This window comes from Paramacrobiotus metropolitanus, unplaced genomic scaffold (genome assembly GCF_019649055.1).
Source record: "Paramacrobiotus metropolitanus isolate TYO unplaced genomic scaffold, Prichtersi_v1.0 Parri_scaffold0000140, whole genome shotgun sequence".
NCBI classification, from domain to species: domain Eukaryota; kingdom Metazoa; phylum Tardigrada; class Eutardigrada; order Parachela; family Macrobiotidae; genus Paramacrobiotus; species Paramacrobiotus metropolitanus.
The window spans coordinates 42,739-64,608 of NW_026570360.1; the positions used below are offsets into that span (position 1 = coordinate 42,739).

Sequence of the window (21,870 nt, forward strand, 5' to 3'; positions counted from 1 at the left end):
TTTAAACTGGTATGTTAGTCTTTTCGATTCATTATGTTTCGTATGTTAGTACTAGCAACCCGAACATACAAAATAATAATTTGTTAGTTGTTCCAGAGACTGTCATGATCAAGCGCAACATACGCAGCCATAATAAACTTTCCTGAACAAGATATTCTGGATGAAAGAAGATCACACTGAACACTCTAGCACGGTGCAAGCAGGCATGCACTGTTATCATGATCAGCTGTAAGAGCTGCCTCCGAGCAAGAAGTCTTCGGCATCCGGATCGACGATGCGGTATTTGGTGACCTTTGGTTTCCTGGCGCAAATGCAGCGACAAATTACAAATAGCGTAACAACGGCGCAAAAAGCAACAGCAATAATCAGCACAACACTGATAATGAAATGAGTGGGATCAGAAAAGTTGACCCAGGATGGAAAGCCATAGTTATTGGACTTTTCGATATGCAGGGATTGGATATCATGCGGATTGGTGGATGAGATAATGGAAACCGTTGAGGAAATCCTGTCGAGTGGCACTGCTGTGGACGGCCGGTTGGTGGTTGGAACTGTGTGTCGCTGATGAGCCGGATTTGCTGGACTGAACGGTTCAGGTGATGGTCTTAAAGTAGTACTTTGAGCTGTGGCTGTTTCCGGCTTAAAATTCCTACCGAATATCCTTTTTTCAGTCATTTTGTTATTGCTCCATGTACCAAAACGATTTCCTTACCATTCGTCAGCAGGATTATTTCTGGTATTTTCAGATTTTTCCGAGTTAATTATTTGTGTATTTGGTCCTGCGTTTCCGTGAGGACGATTACGGCCACGGTCCCACAGTGTCTGCTCGTTCTCATCCATTGCCGACATTCGCAGCTCGTCCTCTATTTGCACTGGCTGATCCTTTAGACCTCTGTAGCGGCTACCCTCTTCGTTCCTGGGAATCTGTGGAACTTCTAAGAAAGATTGTTGTAGTCAGTATCAAATCATCGCGCCGATATTGGTTTTGAACAACAAACGCACTCAAGCTCATGCAGAGTTAGTTCTTCATAACCTATTTTATGTCAGCATTCTGCATATATCGAAGTAACTACGGTAATTAGTGAGCACATTCGTGACACGTGTACCTACCTTGACGAGTTTGCTGTTGCTCACAATTAGCTTCGTCAGATCGGTCGGGGCATTCTGCAAACATGTGTCATGTTACAAATTATTTCCGGTAGAAATGGGGAAGACTGTGATACACAGATCTGATCCCCACGATATACAAGTACTGAATATATCTAGTACCAATTACTTAATATTTGTATATATCTATAATCATAGTGGGGTCTAATCAAGATGCTCGAGTATTCATAGTTATATTTATTAGTTTACTGTGACGCGAGTATTTTGTAATGTTCAAAGCATACGTATTACATACCAAAGGCTCCATTACATCGATCATAACCAGCGATGCATTCGCCGGATGTTGTACACCTGAACTCAAACGGTCTGCAGCCACCATTATCTGCAAAATTTTGAAACCACTTCAAAATTTTCAGTACAATAGACTGTGGGCTATCTGATTCGGGACGATGGGACCAAAGAATGTGACGTACCATGACCATCGGGGCGACCAATTAGAGCATTTGGGAAAGACCGAGGCAACGAACCAATTTGCGGTTTTGCGGGACTTTTAAGAGCTTCGCGAGATACTGTTAAAATTCCCACTTCATAGTCGCTGTACGGCACCAGTTCGCACCGAAAATCATCCAAGTATCCACAGTTAAATAAATAGCATGCCAGGCGTCCCTTCAAACATAATTATTTCGTTAACAATCTCAAATTTCGTGCACTACCGTATTACAAACTTTAACAGCGAATAAGTTTTGCAGCATTTTAAATTAGTAAGACAAGTAAGACGTACAGAGTACGAACATGCAGTAATATCCTAGAGTAGTGCTTCGTACCTGTTGTTCAAATGCAGCAACGGTGCAGTGCTCGGTTTGACAGCATCGTTTTAGGCAATCCGATCCTGTCAGTCCTGTCGTCGCATTGATAAGTCGTCCTCCTAGTTTTTCCGATTTCGAGACCTGGACAACAGAGCCCTTTTTGAGACTGAAAGCGTCGAGGCATATTCCATCTTTGTCTTTGGATGGACCAACTCGTCTTCCTGCAGCATCGTCTTCGAACATCACAGGATCTGGATTTCCGATCAACAGCTGACCTTTTGCCACAGCAGCGATAGCACAAATAAATAAGCTTAGAATAACCATCGTTGTTAAATACCCCGACTGCAGAGTTTTCCGCGCCATTATACTACGCATGAATGAAGTGAATCACTTTAAGACTTTACAAGAAGTGGTAGTTTTGCAACCAGGGAAAACGATGGTTGTTGACAGTACAAATCATTTCTTCAACATCATACGTTTTAATTAACAATGGGTTATAAACATTTCTCAAGTACAAACTGGTTCAAAAACTGAAAGCGATCGTGTTGTTTTAAAAATATAAGAAAGCGAACGTCCTATCTATCGCATTCGCGACGTGCACCTTCGTGATGGTGTAGGTACAGCTGGCATTATTGAGAGAGCGCTCCAGTGGATCGATAAAACTGCGATTCGCCTGACAGCGAATTCAGTAGGTTTTCCTGGAAAAGCTTCGTATGTTGCGGAATGTGGCACAAATCGATCGATACCGATGTAGCGTAACGAAGACCGACGGGATATGTCATAGTGATGTCTGCTTGGAAAACGAGCATTTCTGGGATTTCCAGGTTTTAGCGCTATTTTCTTCTGCACAATACTGACGTCCTTGTGCTTCTAGAAGATAAGGCGCATATAACTGATAACCATTAAAGGTCAACACAGCTTAGCGGATTCTTATTGGGACATTGTTAGTACAGGACAAATATTTTCCGTGTAAAAATATTGTCATAGAGTTGTCCAACACATAGATTGATTGTTGATTTGATAAGCAAGTCTTTTGCCGGAAGAAACCGATGGCCAAAACCAACACTAAAATTAATCGGTAAAATGGCGGACTTCTTTTACGAGTAACTGCGATGGTGCATACTCTCTGATTACAATAATCCTTTTTTCAGTACCTGTAAAACGTATAATTCTACGTAGTTAACAAAATTTACGAACCTTTAAAACCTTCTGTGTTCTATTGTGTTATGATAATTGTAGAGATACTTCACTGTCTATTTGCTGCAATACTTTAATTAATAACTGAATCACAACATTCATAAATATTTTTACACTAACGAGCCTAGAGCAGGGCGAATCTTATTAATTAATCCTTTACTTAATACTGGTATGTACTCATATACACATAACTACAGACCTGTAGCTCTGAATTTGCGGGCGAATACTGTTTGATTTTTTTCACTTCGAAAGTTCGAATATGAATTTGATAACTGTGTCAACACGTTATCTTAAACAATTAAGTACCATATGGATTCATGTAGAATTGTGAATTGATAATCTGACATGATACGCAGATTCTTTTATCTTCACGTTATACGTTTGCACATACATATTAAAGATACATACTTACTTGTCTCATAGTACTATACAGCTAATAATTTTGATAAACGCTACTCTAGCCCGCGATACTGTGTACTGTAAATCATTTATTTATCTTTTTGCAAAAATAAACCTGTCAAGTAGTTTTAACAGAAGTATATTAGACACCAAGCGGCTCAAACAATTGCGATCTGATTATCACATTTTACCCGTCCCTGAAACTGCTCGCAACTTATCGAACTCGAAATTATTGCGGCACTTGTCTTTCTCTGTATTGGCGAGGTGCGTCTACACACTTTAAAATGCCCGAAGGCTTTCGAATTTGTCAATACCATGATTTTCTATGGTTTTACGAGAATTAATGAAATGCGTTTATAGAATTATTTTGCACGCATGCTGATGTAATAAGAAATAAGTAAAGCTTTTGACTGCAGGATAACTTTCTCCAGAACAGCATCAGTGCAAATCGAGAAATGGCGGTTGTACTGCAGAAGGATCACTTGCCAGTGCTCATGAAAGAACTGGAGACCTACCTTCCACAAACGCTGGCGGTATGAGTGCGCTTCATCTCAAACATGTATAATAATTGAATTATGTTGATGTGCATTTGTTTACTTCTTATGTTTTTCTCTCGGACACTGTTCATTCGGAATTTTTCTCTTATTCAATTTCAGATCTACTACGTGGCCAGAAATATTGTAAATGATTCCAAACTCGCGTGGCCTGGCGTTCAGTTTGTAGTCGGCAAGTATTTTATTCTCACCAGTCAGTTTACGTTGTTCGAGAATACAAAATACTTTGATGGTATTGTTATACTATTGTAGATCAGTTTCCGGGTCATACAGCTTGCGTTGTTAAGCCTGCACCTGACGATCCCGTGCGTAGCATAAGAATTATTTACTTGCCAAATTACAAAAATAATACTTATAGAAGCCCGTTTACTATTTAGTCTAGTGCGAGGAAAATAACAAGGACAGTTTTCGTTTGGTTGAACTCTGTATTACCGTTATTGCAAATTTTCGCAGGAATATGTTCCACGGCATTCACATAGACTTCACACAGTATGTGCTAAAAATGCCGATGCTCTAAGCAACTTCCTGACAACACCCGGTGTGATTGACTGGATGAAGCCTCTGTTTTTTGGAAGTAAGAACCATAGTGTCTGCTAAAAGTGTGTTCTCCTTAACCTAACAATAAGTGATAAATAGCCGGTACTGAAAAAGCCACCCAATAGTTTTTGTGATCAACAGCTTTATGGCTTCCTTACGCAAAAGTCGTTACTGATATTTGTCGAAAAAAAGGGAGATGTATTGGACCGGAAGAAAGGCAGGATTTTAAAGCTATGGGTGTATGGTTCTCAGCTGATAAACTCCGTCCAGGGTACAAGCTCCCCATCTTGTGTATATAGATATTCGAAAACAGTCGGATTATATCAAACACATGTACGATTTCATAATCAAACTGAAACTTGCGCATTTTATGACTTTTTCCAGACCGCCACCTCCTGAAGGATTTACGGTTAGGCCTTTAACGCGAGCGGAAGCAAAAAAGGTCAACTCCATATGGAAATTTGGCGGTACAGCGACCACTGAAGAATACGTTCTGTACTTGCACGACAACGGATTCCCGACAATGGGGATTTTCGATCAGGACAATCAGATGGTGGGCTACGAACTCTGCAATGCGGAGATGACGCTGATAGCCGCGTATGTTGCTCCGGAACACAGAAATCGCAAATTCTTCCAGATCATTTCGTATGAATGGTGCCGCGAAATGTTCAAAATGGGCATTGAACGTCCTTATGCGTTTATCGCCGAAGAGAATATTCCCTCACACTCGGCCATGTTCCGCTTGGGAGGTGAACGTGCAGACTGGAATATATGCTGGGTATTATGTATTCCGCACGATTACAATGAGCCCGGTGATGAATTTCTCCAGTGGGTGGCGCAGTTAGGGGATGTTATTTGGAAACAACAATAAAGCGTCAACTGAGACGAAATCACATTGCGTATCAGAATTGTATGCGTCTATGATGATTTTACTAGAATTATTGCAACTGTTGCCGAAATCTGTTGCATTTTGAGTGCTGAATTTTGCGTACGCCTGCACTGTATAACTAAGTAATATATTTCCATCGCATAAAACATAATAAAAAAATATGTTGGAATTTATGCATATATTGACATATGTTTATAAATATGCTGGAATTTGTTCGCATGATATTACATCCACGGCTTTCCTGTTTGAAGCTGTTTGTGCAAAATCAGTTTTCAATGTACTGTACTAATCGATTTCCGACCAGCGCAAACCTGATCTTGTTTTTCTCGCAATCGTAATAAAATGAGTGTCACCGATGTGTTAGAGCGATGTACTACTGTCAGCAAGCATTCCAAAACTAGAACTGAGAAAAGAAGTGCTGTAAAATGGGAAATGACATACATCACGCATCAGCAGGGTTTGGCCTAGGCACTTCCGGGGAGCGCTAAGGAAGACGACATAAAACTTAAAACAATTAACAAATTGATTTTGTAAATCACGGAAGACGAGGTCACTGATACTTAATCGTAATCAAAATAGTGGAAGCCCGCCAAAATAATTCACCCAGACAACGGCTGTAGAAATGTTCAGCGACTTGTAAAGGGCCGATACGGTTTGGGATGGATGTAAGACGGTTCACGTCTAAGATCCGGCTCATCATCAATCATATCTAAACTAACACTGCGATCGTTCGGCACAAAATCCACAATGCCCTCCTCCACAATGGTCTCGCCCAATGGCGTGCTGTACGACGCCACGTAGGACCGCTGCAGTCGCTCGATTTCCGCCGGCGTCACCGCCAGCCCATGGGAGCCCACCGAGGAGAAGCGCGACAACCGGCGCAGCATGGACTTGGTGTGATCATCCAGACTGGGATCCTCCAGACTCAGCCGCTGCACCGTCGACACCGCCGACGGACTGATGCCGCCGCGCCAATTGATTTCTTCCAAGAAATGCTGGGGATTTTCCTGTGCCATATTGTCACATGGATTTAGGAGCAATTTGTTCGAAAGTATGCGTTCGGAATAGTAGAACAAGAAACCTCCATAATACAAACGATGTCTTTTACGTACGCTGCACGAGGTTGGAACTGTCAGCTGCACCATGCTATAAGCTTGGACTGGTTAAATAACTGACGAGGCAAGAGGATTGGTTAACATACAAGGGTGTCACATGCGGCAGATGCGGTTATGTATGCATATCGGGAGCATATGAAATCAAGTCAGTTCCTCTTGGGTTTAGAAATTGCCCCGCAATATGGTAAGGTAGTGTAATTTGCAATTGTATTTGCTCGCCTGCGAGATAACATCCGTTATAGTACTCAGTTTTCCCGTGGTTCATTTCCCCAGTGTTACTGATTTTAACGACCGTTTTAATCTTTAGCTTTCTCTAATGTGTTATGTAATTACATCTGTGGATCATACGGAGGAAGTACGGAGCTTCTCGACAATTTAATCTTTTATGTCATCTCTGCAGCATTGCAATATAAAAAGAAGGATCGCGTGCGCACAACGATGACTACATACAACGTTGATAAGGCTAATGCAGTCTGGATAACATAAGATTATTATTATTCATATTAATTATTAATACAGTTCAGCACAGTTCAAACCGTAGCTTTTGACAACAAAGCACGCTATATAAATGTACAGACCTGCAAAATGTGATTTATAAGTAAAGGAGATTTCAATCCACTACGAATTCTCAGTAAAAACACAGATTAAACTGAAGAACAGGAAATCAGACAAAAAGAACACCAAATCAATCTCTGGTTTGGAATCCGTCCCGATTGCAGCTCACACACAAGTTTCATAAGCACAATTTCCACCACCAGTTTTACAAAGGGCAGAGGTTGGAGATGTCTCTGTGAGAATGTTCTGTAAATTGCGCCTGAGAGTCCAGTGTGCATTACTTTAACCCACAAAAATCGTGCAATTCTTAGTAAAACAGGGGGAAATCTGTTCGTGGTTCATCGATGATGACCGGCGTTGCGATTTTGCGCCGTACTATTACCCTGCTGCGTATGCGGCACATCCAGCACAGCCGTTCCCAAATGGGAACTGAGTAAGGCCAAACAGGACACTGCCTGCCCTCGCGGCGGTACATAGCGGTCCATTGACTCCGATGTTAAAGCCTGCGACGTAAAGATAACCATGCAGGTTAGCTTTGCCAGATTTGTGAACTACATGAAGGACAAATTTACCGAGAAAATAAAGTTAATTCCGCAAAACGTAATTAAAGCGAACCCGAGATGGGAATATTACGAACCAAACACCAAGCAGAAATTAAACCAACTGAATGACCAAAGGAAAAATCGTCGATACGTAAAGGGAAGTGAATTGTGCTGAAATCTGAAGTTCCGAATTACGTGGTGGAGCCAGACGAATTGGTGTCAACTATTGTCACTAATATGGTTACGATTTTGGTTTTCCCCAAACCCCAACTGCACCAATCCCCGAGTCCCGATACAGTAGTAATGCGTTGATTTCATACGGCTAACACTCTCGAATTCAACGTTCGTATAATTTTAACGCATATTACTGCATCGGTGATTCGGTACAACTAACTGTAAATGTCGTCCTAATTGCTCAAAAGAAGGGATACTATGAAGCGTCCATTGGTCAGCCCATGTGTGAAAAAGGCCAACGAATATAGATCGATGCATTCTCAATGCCGGAAAATTTGCGTAACCGAGTACTACTTTTAAACAACTCCGATAAAGGTCATCGAGCAAAAACTAATCATGCAAAAATTATACCGTAATTTGTTGCAAGGGATCATGCAATTTCTTGTATGCGCAAATCGCATAATTCTTTCAATGCAGTAGGCGTGTGCTCTAAATACACATCTGCAGGGTAGCAGGTCTAGTGGTCTAATTATTTCAAGGTGGCTGTTGTTGTTTACATTGTTAGCAGAACTTAATTCCCCATTACAGAAATCTTTATAATCACTTGATCTTTATAAAATCTGTACAATGTACGACAAAAAGAAGTTGATGGCTCGGCTTTAAAACATATTGTGCGCACTGGCTGTTTTTCCTGTTGCAAACTGATCTCCGTTCATGCGTGTGTCGTAAAGTCAGTTCTACCACCCATTTCTCGTGAATTACGAAACAGAATCACTCAGCCAATAATATACCAAAAAATCCAGAAAAAAATTATGAGATTTTTGATTCCAAGTAAGTGGCAATTCATGGGAAATGAAACGAATTATCAGTGTTTGTTATTCTCATAGACTTAAGCATAGATTGAGCGCAAAACGGTTTTGCGCGCAGATCGTATGCTGTGCCTACGAGAAGCAAAATGGCTAGCATTTGTGTTGTTCGCCATAAACAGCCACAGCTTTAGTATCAAAAAGTTCGTAATTTTTTTCTACACGTTTTGATATGCAATTTGCATAGTTGCACTCCAAAATTCACGGAGCGCGAACGTTTTAAAGTAGCGTACAAAGAAACTAAGCGTCAAAGTTTCACTGGTGGCGTGTCGTTGCGAGGTTATTTTTGAACCGCGGAGGCGCGGACCGACTGATCGGTTCAACTTCTTTTTGTCGTCCATTGTATAATATTTTTTCGACAGAATAAAAATGTTGTAAGGTACAATGGTACATAAAAAACGCAAATCCGTTTGCTACCAACACAATATATGCTTTCAATGGCGTGTTGGCAACAGACCAGTAACACGGTTGGCAAATTATAGACTATTAAAACTTCTATAAGAATTACATGGCCCTAACAAGCAAGGTGCCGAAATCATTTCTGTTAGATCAGGCTTTATACTTACATAAACAATTTTATAAAACCATGGAATACGGTTCGTGCGTCACAATAGTTCAAAAGAACAAAATGTAACATAATTCTCTCATTTCAAACGAACTTTTTTCAGTCGGTAAATATTAACTTTAACAACACATCACAATAACAAATGAAGCAATAAAAAGTTAACTTAAAACAAAACACAAGTTGTCGCTTTCTTTAAAAAAACAAACGGAAACCATATGGACTGAAGCGATATGAGCAGACGCATCAACTGTCCAGCGTCATTTCCCAGCAAGCAAAATATGGGCAGGATATAACCGAATTGTGCTAGCTTAAAGCTCATGATAAACTTAAAAAACAAGCAAATAGTTGCACACGTGTTTATAACAGCCGGGCGTACGACAGCATCCTTAGACAAGTACTTTTAGCAGCACGGAGAAGCACGGGATCATTACAGAAGCACATTTACGTGAGAACACGTTGTAAGGCCACTTGCGATGGACTCCGAATAATTGATACCCATCCATCAATTACCACAGGCGTCTGTTCAAATTACCATCATCAAAAAATTTTCAACGAAAACTATAGTTTATCAAACCGCCATAAAAAGCCGAAAGAATGCGAATGTAACAGAAATATACATAACTTCTCTTAAGCTAAACGTGTGTTGCCGCCGTTCTTGTTAAGCAGCGGCGCCCGTTCTGGTCTGGTATCAGTTTCATGCTCTTGTCGAACATATGTATCAGCGTGTACTTTCGCTGTTGTTGTCGCTGTAGTACTGTTATCTGGAAGCTCAGGCAAGGTAGGCTGACGTGTCAGATACGATTCATAGGGAAGGTCATTGGGGGATAACGCGGGGTTGCGTGTATCATCTACGTAGGGTATATCAACGTAGGAATAGGGTCGCGCACTATAGCCGCGTCCACGCGCTCCCAAACTGGGAACGCTGGCCGAACTGCGGCGGTCCTCTATGTCCTCAAGCGTAGATTTGAAAGCGCGCACCACTCGCAACTGTTAAAGAAAAATTAAAAACCAAATCACAAACACAGGCAGGCAAACAGACCGGCAAAAATCTCATTCAAGATGCGTGTTACCAAACCCGGTTATAAAATAAAGAATGCAACAAGAAAATTAGTCAATCCTTTTTTCGGTTAGTCATGCAACACTCAGAACCAAAGCCAGACTAAAACCCAAACAAATTCGGTAACCAAGGGAAGGGAAAAAAGCACCCCCACCATCTATGCAAATCTAAACCTTATGTCTGTTCTAGTTCTATCACGCCGAAAATACTACGTAACAGAGCGTTTAATACGTGGACAGTACCTGTTGCTGTAACCGCGTCAGACTTCTCATCCACAAAATCTGGCCATGGCGGGTGCCCCGGCGCGTACCATCCGCATTGAAATCCCCATGGTCACCCAGAGCGCGCTCGATATCATCATCGGTGGGCACTTTCTCACCCCAGCGCATAAACTTTGGTATCTTCCGAGTAGGAATGGAGGTGACCAGTTGCTGCCACACCAGCGTGCCGACTCCAAATAATAAACACCACATCCACTGCTCTGGCGTCAGACTTAAAGTCGAAAATGCGTAACTTCCATACTCAATTAAAATCACCTACAAATTCGGAGAGTTTCGATTTCCATTCATGACTCATGAGTTTTTCAATTTCTGGTCAGGTTATCACTCACCTGGGACACAACTGTCCCTACCCATATGATCAGAAAAATTGGATTCCTGTGAATTCCGGCAAATACATTGCGTTCACCGTGGATTTTCCTGGCATTAATTTCGTTAAAAAGAGTCATCAGGACAAATGTATTAAAAATAATGGTAAAATGGACTGATGGCAGAGCTCCATATTTTTGACCATCTTCAATATCGAATAAATCAGCCCCTAAAAAGCACACGGATGAAACCATCTCACTCATCATCATACTCAGGCTGTGTTTACCTTTGAATAACATCACCAAAATCACTGTTAACTGGTAAACCGACTGTCCAAGAATGTTCTTCATCATTGTACGTGAAATCAACGGCTTAGTTCGCCCATAAGGTTTACGATTTAAAAGATCTTCCGTTGGTGGTTCGGTTGCCAGCGCCAACGAAGCCAAAGTGTCCATAATTAAATTCACCCAAAGCATTTGAACAGCTCGAAGAGGCGTTTCCTGCACAAGTTCAGAACATTAATCCGCACAAAAAATGAATTAAAACGTAAGTATCATCAGCGCACAATATCCACATAATCAGTGATATCACCAAAAAAGCACATTTCAATGGTTCGGTACATCAGTGATCAGACGTACCCCAAGAAAGCATGCGCCCAAAAATGCCACAACAACAGCCACAACGTTGACCGTCAGTTGGAACTGCAGAAATTTGGCAATGCTGTCGTAGACATTACGACCCCACATGCAGGCTTTTACGATGCTCGTGAAGTTATCATCCGTGAGGATAATATCACAGGCTTCTTTGGCAACATCCGTTCCAGTAATGCCCTTTAAATCATGTACACTTTAGTTAAAAAGCCAGTAAATCGAAGCTTACTTTTTCCTGCCTATATCTTACCATAGCAAAGCCAACATCAGCTTTCTTTAACGCCGGCCCATCATTCGTACCTGCACAGGTGGTACACATTGGCGATTACCATTTATCAACGACCTCACATCAATAATCCATAAATACGTACATAAAAATCACACATTAGTCTTACCGTCCCCCGTTACTGCTACAACTTCACGATTGGCATTCACAGTGCTGTCAATAATCCCTTTGACCAGGATGTACTTGTCCTGTGGTGACGAACGAGCCAATACCTTTAGCGTAGGCCACACTTTGTCAATAAGTGTTTGACGAACCTACAAACACGCCATACAAACCAATTACGCCCGCACAACGGAACGAATGTGGTTAAATGCATCAGTATCTTACCACACCGCCAGAGTCGCGTACGCGCTGGTTGAAATCCTTTCCTTCCATAATGCCCACTCCGTCTGGATCACTCTCGCGAAGAATGCCGCATTTTCGCGCAATAGACCGCGCTGTATTAATGTTATCTCCAGTAACCATACGCACAGTAATGCCAGCGCGCTGACACTTGCGAATGGCAGCAGGCACTTCATCACGCACTGGATCTTCGATACCAAACACGGCCAGCATGGTCATACTTCCCAGACAACGCTCTTCGTCGTCCCAGTTAGGCTCTGACTCGATGACTTCGTCATTGGGCCCGGGATTCCCTTTGCCAGAGAAGATCATATCTTTATACGCTGCGCCGATTGTTCTCAAACCATCTTTCGCCATTGGTTCCACCACTTCTGCGATCAAACGATGCTCATCCGCTTCTCCAAAAGTCAGAATTTCTGCGTTCTGGCCGACAATAAATTTGCAGCTGCGCAAAGAAATAAATTTTGACTAGCTGTACGATGTCTAATATGTATGCAAAGTCTTGAGTTGCAAATATCTACCTGCGCATCACCCATTCTGAAGCACCTTTGGTGTGTACGCGGAATCCCACGCCATTCGGTAGTTTGATAACGGTGGACATGGATTTTCTTGCAGAGTTGAATGTGTAAACTTTATGCAAGCTCTCCTCTGGATGTTCCAGTCGTATTTTTTCAAAACTCAATCCAATGGCATTCACAAATCCAAGTAGCGCACATTCCGTTTTGTTGCCTAATTGCTTCGGAAGTTCACCAGGTTTATCTGAAGGCATCATTTGGGAAGTATAACCACTATTAACGGCTACACCTTCGCTGACCACGCTAGTGATCTTCGGGGGCAGATCCGAATGCGCTGGAGTCGATTTGTAATGCACACCTAGCAAAGAAGCAGAATTGTTCAGGAAGCTTTGATTAAGAACAAAAAAGCACTCAAAACTAACCTCCAATATAAGTTTGAACGCAAGTCATTCGATTGGTAGTAAGCGTGCCGGTTTTATCTGAGCATATAGCCGTAGCATTGCCCATCGTTTCACAAGCATCCAAATGGCGAACCAGGTTGTTATCTTTCATCATTTTCTGCAATTCAAATTACAGTTTAAATAACACGACTGCAACGAAGGAGTCCTGCGTCCAAGGCGGTGTAGTGAACCTCACCTTCACAGAATACGCCAAAGAGAGAGTGACAGCCAACGGAAGTCCTTCGGGAACGGCCACCACCAGCACGGTGACACCAATGATTACAAATCTGACGAACCTTTGAATGTGATTAAGCTTCCATTCTTTTCCGTCTATGGCATAGGTCACCACACAGAATTTGACCACCAACACCACAACGGTCAGCAATGCAATGATGGATCCTGTAACAGCATCCATGTTATGCATTCTCCATGCAAAACATATTTTCAAGTCTTTAACAAAATGTTCTGTTTGCTGCCAGAATGTACTTAATTGTTTTAGCGCAATTTACCGGGCAAACTTACCCGCTTTTCCGATCTGTATCGCCAGTTTGGTCAGCTTGGCTTGTAGGACGGAGCGTTCAGTCCCTGATTCGCCTTCCTCTTCCTCGACACCTGGCGCAGCAACGGCAGCAACCGCCGCCTTATCCGCTGCCGCTCCAGGGTTGTTGCTAGACCCTCCGTTCACCTGGGTCATGGGAATGTTGTTTCCATCAGACTGGTTAGCAGCGCCCTTTTCTTTTTTCTTCTCTTTCGCCGCGCCCAACAATTTGAATATTATGCCGGTTTGGGAGTTCAGACCAACAGCTATCACGACCATTTTGGCACTGCCTTCCATAATGTTCGTCCCTAAAATCAATAAAAACCGCATCCGCATTACGTCACATCGAAAGCCATGCTCAAGCGTCACCTACCCGATAACAATGTGGGATCGTTTTGGGCGCTTTTCTTAATGTGATCAGATTCGCCGGTTAGAGAGCTTTCATCTACCTTAAGATCATTGCTTTGAATAACAATACCATCCGCCGGCAGGAGATCACCTAAAATAATCGATGTCCGTCTCATACAATCAACGTTAATCCTTCTGTCGATTTCACTTGTCGGTCTTCCGTATGCACCATTCTTATTACACCTCGTAATTTTTATCGCTTACCATATTTCACTTGACATATATCCCCAACAAGAAGTTCTTTAACAGGCACCTGGACCACCTCACTATTGCGGATAGCCGCAATTTTATGTTCGGTGTCGATTTTACTCTGCAACCCTCGAAACTGCCGCTCTTTGGTATAATCGTTGAATGCCGTCACGAATACTACAACCAGGACCGATACGATAATGGCCACAGATTCAATCCATTCAACATTGGCTTCTTGTTCTTTATGCTCATCTATAAGCAGTAAACGCCATAAGAACACCGCGTGACGTTTTAAAATTCAACAGCAATTCAAGTTACCGTCGTCATCAGGAAAATGAATAAAAGATAAAACAAGGGAAATCACAGCTGCAACCTCCAAGATAATAAGCGTTAAGTCTTGAAGGGCTTCCCAAACTAAGCGAAGAAAGGCTTTGGGGGGTTTGGGGGGAATCACGTTGGCACCGTACACTTGCCGCCTAATGTCGGCTTCCTCTTCACTGCCGGTTAATCCTATCCAGCGCACCACACAAGTTCACAAAAAATCCCATCCGAGAAATCGTGATAAGTTCAAACTAACCTGTATTGGGAGACGTTTTCAATTTTTTGCACAACTCCAGGGTTCCGCCATATTTCTGATCAATAATTTGTCGAGCCTCTTCGCCCCGAGTGCGCATCAACTCTGACAATTCTTGGGCCGTTAGAGGGAAGTCTGGGTGCCTCGCACCCCCGGCTCCATCGTCGGCAGCCTTCTTTTTACCCATTTCCCAAAAATGGAAATTCTGGCAGTATCAGTATGTTATTTGAAATAACAGCACTGATGCCCGCAACAGACCTAAACCAAGATACCATCATCCTTTCACACAGCACAGTCAAACAAATTAATGCTAACCATCGGAAAGGATGGACCACAAAGCAATCAAGAGAGCGGGGACCGGATAACACACAGCCCGTTTGTCTTGAAACGAACCTTGACGTTATGCTATCCACTACTTACCGAGCGCGCGCTGCCCCAAGCGATCTTGTGTCGGGTCGGACCGAAGAGCAATGTCGATCTCTCGCGTCTCTCACTCAATCGATGCCAATACGGCAACAGCAGCAACAGTCAGCCTGCGCAATAGAAAGAAAAATTCAATAAACATTCATGTTAAACTGCTATAACAAGAAACCACCAGCACCATTCCTATGTTTCATTCATACAACAACTGCCTTCGGAAGACAGGGTATACCATTTTTATCAGTAATCACTGGCAACACTGATGTATGAAATGGTTGTGGTTCCAACGATCTCAAGAATTTTCAAACTAATCGACAATTTCCGCTACCATCACCGTATTGTACAGATGCAGATGCAAAAGTAATTCGACAAAAAATTCATTCGCTCATCAGGGATCAATCCTGCCACATACATATATTAGACAATGCTGCATACGGCTGCCACTCTTCAACATTCCTGATTCCATAATGTATCATCCATACGTAACAATCAGTATGGATAATTATCATAAAACGGATTCCATTACTCGTACGAATTCACATACTGCAAAAACAGTTTATCCTCAGACTTCACACTTCCCGATCCCACAATGATTGTACTAAAACCACATTCACAAAACGGTCCAAAACGTGACAAGTCTAGACATACGAGTACAATATATCAAGTAACGTACATAAATTCTTCAGCCGATCTGTAAAATCATCCAACAAATAGCAGTATACGGCTATGCAGAACGTCGACCGTCAAAACAGTGTCACAGTGTTGGACACTATTCCTTCCAAATCTTCGACAAGCTGTGGAACAGTTACAACAGGCAGTTATCGCCAAAATGCAGCGGCTATAACTCAACCGGAAGTACATTTCTAGCTAATTATCGGTTCCGCGTATGAGCAAGTAATTGCCTCCTATTGTTCAGCTAAACCGAAACCTTATCACACCCCCGACAATCCCGGAGCACCAAACTCTCAAGTCTGCACGGCAGGGAGCCACGCAGAAGGACGTAAAATAACATTTAAACACAAGAGAGGCATTTTCGGCTGTGATATAACCTTTGTATATCAGGCACCAGCGCCGAGCTCTCGGCACACACGTACACGCTACACACACACTCACTCTGTTCAATACGAATCCCAAAGTATAAGCAAGTTATCACGAACTGTCAAATTACAAGCATTATTGCTCCTGACTGTATCATGCCAAGGTTCCTCCGATAAATACAGCACTTTATGTCCCTATCGATCAGTGCAACAGGAGCCAGCTGCAGTACTACATCCCATGCACACAGTATACAGAGCGCACCCACAATCATATCCGTGATCCAGCTTGTATACGCCCAGACAGCACTAGCTAGCGCAAGGCTCCCAGTTCTACACGCATACTGCACGGGATCGCACAAACTTCGTGTGCCGGAAAGCTGCATTGATCGCACTTCTTAACACACTGAAATAAGACAGCCCATCAAGGGTGCTGCAACAAATTATCTACAAACAATACGGGATATGACAATCCGGCATTTACTGATGAGGTCTAACGCATGCCCAAGCCAAACTCCGACTAGGGAAAAATTCTTCAGTGATGTGCTACCGCTTTTATAGAAGATGCATTATGATGCCAAAGCTGGTAACGATAATCACGTAATAATTCCCTCTGGAACAATGCTCTCACTTCCTTTGCGCAAAACTTCCTTCAAGCGAACAGAAATTACAAAAACAACAAAGAAAACACAAACCTCCAAATATGCTACAGTCGACAACTGATATGTTCACTCATACTGGAATGCAAGTTATGGGAACAACTTCCACGTTATAAGATATCCAAGAGCGTTTGCAGCTCCTTTGTCCGACTTGTGGTCGATTTCTTACACTTATATCGACGTATGCTTGTGGAGAAAATACGAATCTCAACAAAACTCTTATCTGGTTCAAAAAGACATTACTTGGAGAATGCAGGAACGTGAAAACGAAATAGTTTAAAAAGCATTTACAAAACGCTTAACACTATCATGAATCAAGGAATCAAGTCCTCATTCAGCTGCGGCAACGATCGGCGAAATCCCCAACTCAATTGCCACGACCGTATTGCTACAGGCAGTGGTGCAGACACCGTCGCCAAACTATTTTTAACCCTTAAAATATAAACTCACTGCCTAACGCTATATATCACGAAACTTAGCCGTATGTGTAATTCCCGAGTGCATAATGCATGTTCCGCTGGCCCTATTAAAATATTTTCATTTCATGGTGGAAATCCTCATTCCTCGACAAGCGCCTATACCAAAAACGGATAAAACATTAAAACGTCAATTCACACGTGGTACTACTAGTATCACATATTTACCACACATTTATGCAAAAAATGTGCTATCAGTTCACGTTTATTGTTCAAAATAAGATGTTCCCGCGAGCGCAGGTAACAAAATTTTGGGCAACTAGTACCTACGTGAACAATATTTCGCACTAACAATATTTCCACAAAAAACCTGGCACAGTCACATCATATCGACACTGCAATGCTACTTAATAATAAGAACGTTAATCAACTTGTTCTAGATATAATTCAACATTAAAAACCAGATCGAAGTCACAATTATTTTTTGAACTGGATGTCCACGGCTTACTGGTATACTGCGATATGCTGGCAAACGGCATTACTTCTATTCATGCACAGCAGGGATCTCTAATGTAATTCTTCCCATAACGCCTAAGAATGCTAATTGTAACAATGATTTTCGACATAGCCCTTGGATGGCCTGTTGGCAGCGATTCACTGGCCACATGCAACCAATGTATTAACCGGCATTTTTCAGAAAGGGACCTCGCGGAGCACGCCATTATGGTGATATTCAAGCGTGTGTAAAAAGGTTTGCTTAAATCAGCGAATCTTTTACGTCAGTCGTCATGGGAAAAACAGTGCAAATATGATTAGGATCAAACTATTAGCCATGAACATGAAACATCGTCCCGTTTCATGGCGACACATGCGGCATTATTCATGGGTTTACGAATAAGTAGTTGCAGCCCGCATACGCTAAAAAGATGAATCAGAAGGGCTGCAAATTTTGTTCGGAAAATGCAAAGAAAACATAATCTAAGACAATAACGCACGGACAGTCTGCAAGGTTGGATCTGACATGTACAGGCGTGTGCCATGTATGCTTCACTCAACGCTGGAACCAAAGAACAGTTAAAACGAGGGTGGAAGCGTAAGCAAATATCGCATATACTGATGTACTCGTACATACTGGTCGGTCGCTGTTAATTTATACATTAATACGCCTACTACATCCGAAATTCTACAAAATGTTGCTAACTAGTAACAAACAATTTTGATGATGGTTTTGCTCCGTCATCAAAATTGTTAAAAAATGATTAACAGTGACGTGAATGTTTCTTATTCAATCGTTAACTGGTTAGCAGAATAATATTATAATATTCTCATTCTAATAAGATACTATATAGTAAACTGCTACCTCCTGCTATTATAGCCTGCTAATTATCGTGAACGTATAATAAAGTGAGAAACACCGGTTGAGAATAAAAAATGCAATTGTCAGACTGTCGACTGTTTCAAAATCATGATGTTCAAACTGTGCACCATGAGGTTCCTGTAAGCTCCCATTTTAAATAACGTGAGATGACTGAGATCTAATCATAAGCTATTTTATGCATGATTACAGAAAATCAGTCCTCTGTATCGATATTATTGCAGCCTCCATAAGTTTTACTTTCGCTAGAGACCAGAGTGTCGGCCGGCGTAATCGAATATTTATCACACTGAAACGCATTCAATACGCGAACAATAATTTCCTAAGTATGTTTCGATGCATCGTGTTGGCAGTAAATAAGATACGAATGTTATCGCTAATTAAACAACAATAACGCATTGTTGCGCACAAAGCTGTGTACAGAATATAAAAGTACATCTAACACTGTTGTTGCGCACTGCAGCAGTTTCCTCGTTCTACTGGAGATACAAGACGTAAATTTTCATGCAGCGTTGTAAATAAGTAATTTTGCATTGACACAAAATGCTAAACCGACCGTCATATTTGTAGAACCGTCCTGGCTTTTTAAAGATAAATCGTGCGTTGTGAGCGATATTCTGAATTTCACTAAGTCGGCTCAAATCTTCACCGCGCGTTTGTGCGCAAGCAATTTCTGTCGATGGAACGCGACCTTCCCAAAAGGAATAACAATTATCAAATCTTTGACAAGTTGAGTGACTGCATGACTCACTGATCAGACGCTAATACACTAACACATAAAATTAACACTACCTAATAGCGGTTTTACAGCTACCGTAATTCAGTGTAAGTTTTCAGGTCTAAATTCCAAAATATTTCCACAGATATTTCTAATGCACGAGGTGACGAGCGTAAGAAAAACTGCTTTCAGATTTTCGAACACCAAACCATCAAACTAATTTTTTGCATATCGGTATATCGCTGGAAACATCAAGTGACAAGCAAAGAATTTTATCAACCAGTTTCAGGAATAATCAAAATATCCGTATACTATTTTTCAAATCAAACAACTAGAAAAAAACTCACTCTGCGGAGGTTCAAGCCGCCATTTTGCAGTACTGTAAGTACCTGCAAACAATGTTGAATTTACCTCAAACACGAAATTAAAAAAAACAAACCTTTAAGTTCACTTGTGATGTTTCTATTAATGATTTTCAGTCACGCTAAGGACCACTTCTCGAGTACACGTAATAAAAATTTATACGTCTGAGTGTCTGACGATGCTCCTTGTCACTAACAATAAGATGTTGGCAATAGTTACAAAAAACAGGAGTTTAAACCTTAAAACTGAAAAAAACCGTGACCCAGTACACTGCAGGCAGCACAAACAGAATATGGTCCAGAATCCCGTTTCACGCATGGTAAAGCGAACAGCTCGAGCACGGGAAAACTCAAACAGTAAACAGAACTTCGAAATTCTGTTTTCATACTTAACCGCATGCGAATAAGATTGCTTCCATGACAAACGATTTACAGCATCGCTCGTAAAATCTTCCTATATTACTCAGCCAGCAATTCTTCAACATGTCTCACCTAGTAGAACGGAAGCGCAAAACTGCCGAAGGATCGGCCTGGCCTGGATGGAATGAATCCGAGTCGCCCACGACAAACGATCGTCCCTGCAGCTACGGCACAGCTGGTTTCATGTAGGTTCCATGTGCGAAACAATCATCAAAACCAAACAATACCCAACTAAAAAATGAGTTACTCGTCTAATTATACCCCCAAAAACAACTTGAGTACATATGCAATTCATGCATAAACGGAGATCCAATAAAATATCCCATATCCAGCCTGCGCTGCAGCTGGCATTTGGCAAGGCTGAAATCAAACTGATCCTATCGGCTTGTCGGTGATGCGTAAAGCCCAACCAACACAAACTTGGGCGGTCTGTTCACTGTGATGCTAAAATCCACACGCGCAAACTGTATTGCAGCTGGGTATACCCGCTCTGTTCAACGATGGCGGCGACTCGTGCGCCGAGTTGTATGATACTTGTTATACTCGTAGTTGTATCTATCCACTATCCAGTGCCTTTTAGTTTTACATTTGTATTTTTAATGCCATAATGCCATTCGATATTTTTAAATAAATTTATTAGTTGTGTTATATAAAAATACATCTGCTAGGAACAGCAAAATTATTTTTCATTAGATGCTCCTTCAGATGGATGCCGAGATTACTGCTGAAAAGGAGCGTAATGAGCCGAAATCTGACAGTGTCAGCGATCGTTGTGACAGCGTGACGCGCCAAGCCCTGTCACGACGCATCGTCATTCGCCTGACGACCCACCTTGATATCGACGACTAAATAATATCACTGAACCAGTGGTCAGCACGAGCGCGGAGCGCACCCAGCCAGAGTTCGCCAATTTGGGCAGGAATACCGCAGGATGCCCAGTCCCATAAATGGGCCATAATGACGAGACAGAAACTTCGGATTATTCGGGTGTAAGTCTGAAAATCGAACGAATACTTCCGCTTTGAGAACCAGTTCTGGCCACCTCGAGGCCGCTTATCAGCATTTAATTTTAAATCACTAGGTTTTTTTCACTGTTTGCAAACTGTGAAAGAAGAGAATGATAAAGAACAGACGATACTTGTGGCGGTCGAAAAAACTACTCCCAATATTGCGTAAAGTTCTGTTCTTAAACACATTTAAAAGCTATTCAAAATGGCAAGATACTTAATTGTATTAATTTGGCAAACGTAGTATGACCGAGCGGAAGGAATGGCTTTCTCGGACGGTATCTACAACTGATCGATCGTTTGGAGTCTATGGACCATTCATACCAGTCGTCCCCAGCCTGGTCATCAGTCATCAACAAAACGTACGCAAACCGATTGAATCATTGAACGTTCGTAAAATTAATTTCTGTACAAAGTTCGTTTTTCTTTCAGGAGAGGCTTTCTTAGCTTTTGAATGGTGAAGGGATACATACGGTATTACGATAAAAATACAAGTGTCGCACCAGGCGAATACGTACGAGCAGTACTTAAAAATATTAATTTACAATAACTTAAATACCTCTAACG

The 21,870-nt window shown here is 41.8% G+C and overlaps 3 protein-coding genes across 5 annotated transcripts; 1 reads left to right on the forward strand and 2 right to left on the reverse strand.

Moving 5' to 3' along the window:
- Positions 1-68: 68 nt before the first annotated feature.
- LOC129599220 (uncharacterized) lies at positions 69-2,922 on the reverse strand. The gene is made up of 6 exons (XM_055497391.1): positions 1,932-2,922; positions 1,581-1,773; positions 1,403-1,489; positions 1,111-1,164; positions 713-935; positions 69-649 (listed from the first exon to the last, which is right to left on the reverse strand). Exons 1-6 carry the CDS (start codon positions 2,286-2,288, stop codon positions 223-225), a joined length of 1,341 nt encoding a protein of 446 aa, XP_055353366.1. The 5' UTR covers positions 2,289-2,922; the 3' UTR covers positions 69-222.
- Positions 2,923-3,692: 770 nt separating this feature from the next.
- LOC129599195 (glycine N-acyltransferase-like) lies at positions 3,693-5,837 on the forward strand. Its single transcript, XM_055497352.1, has 7 exons — positions 3,693-3,773; positions 3,926-4,042; positions 4,166-4,235; positions 4,316-4,368; positions 4,517-4,637; positions 4,742-4,871; positions 4,985-5,837. Exons 2-7 carry the CDS (start codon positions 3,965-3,967, stop codon positions 5,469-5,471), a joined length of 939 nt encoding a protein of 312 aa, XP_055353327.1. The 5' UTR covers positions 3,693-3,773; positions 3,926-3,964; the 3' UTR covers positions 5,472-5,837.
- Positions 5,791-20,689, reverse strand: LOC129599192 (plasma membrane calcium-transporting ATPase 2-like). Of its 3 annotated transcripts, none has more exons than XM_055497348.1 (18): positions 20,369-20,689; positions 15,313-15,425; positions 14,896-15,150; positions 14,637-14,828; positions 14,334-14,570; positions 14,095-14,220; positions 13,706-14,029; positions 13,380-13,582; positions 13,166-13,301; positions 12,750-13,101; positions 12,214-12,673; positions 11,996-12,140; positions 11,851-11,900; positions 11,589-11,780; positions 11,237-11,450; positions 10,974-11,179; positions 10,606-10,899; positions 5,791-6,496 (listed from the first exon to the last, which is right to left on the reverse strand). In XM_055497348.1, the coding sequence occupies exons 3-18, from the start codon at positions 15,077-15,079 to the stop codon at positions 6,116-6,118; spliced, it is 3,696 nt and encodes a 1,231-aa protein (XP_055353323.1). In that variant the 5' UTR covers positions 15,080-15,150; positions 15,313-15,425; positions 20,369-20,689; the 3' UTR covers positions 5,791-6,115. The 3 variants fall into 3 exon arrangements, with proteins under 3 accessions (XP_055353323.1, XP_055353325.1, XP_055353324.1); XM_055497350.1 differs by lacking the exon at positions 5,791-6,496 and adding an exon at positions 7,012-7,662 and having other exon boundaries at positions 20,369-20,687; XM_055497349.1 differs by lacking the exon at positions 5,791-6,496 and adding an exon at positions 9,205-10,293 and having other exon boundaries at positions 20,369-20,686.
- Between the last annotated feature and the right edge of the window lie 1,181 nt (positions 20,690-21,870).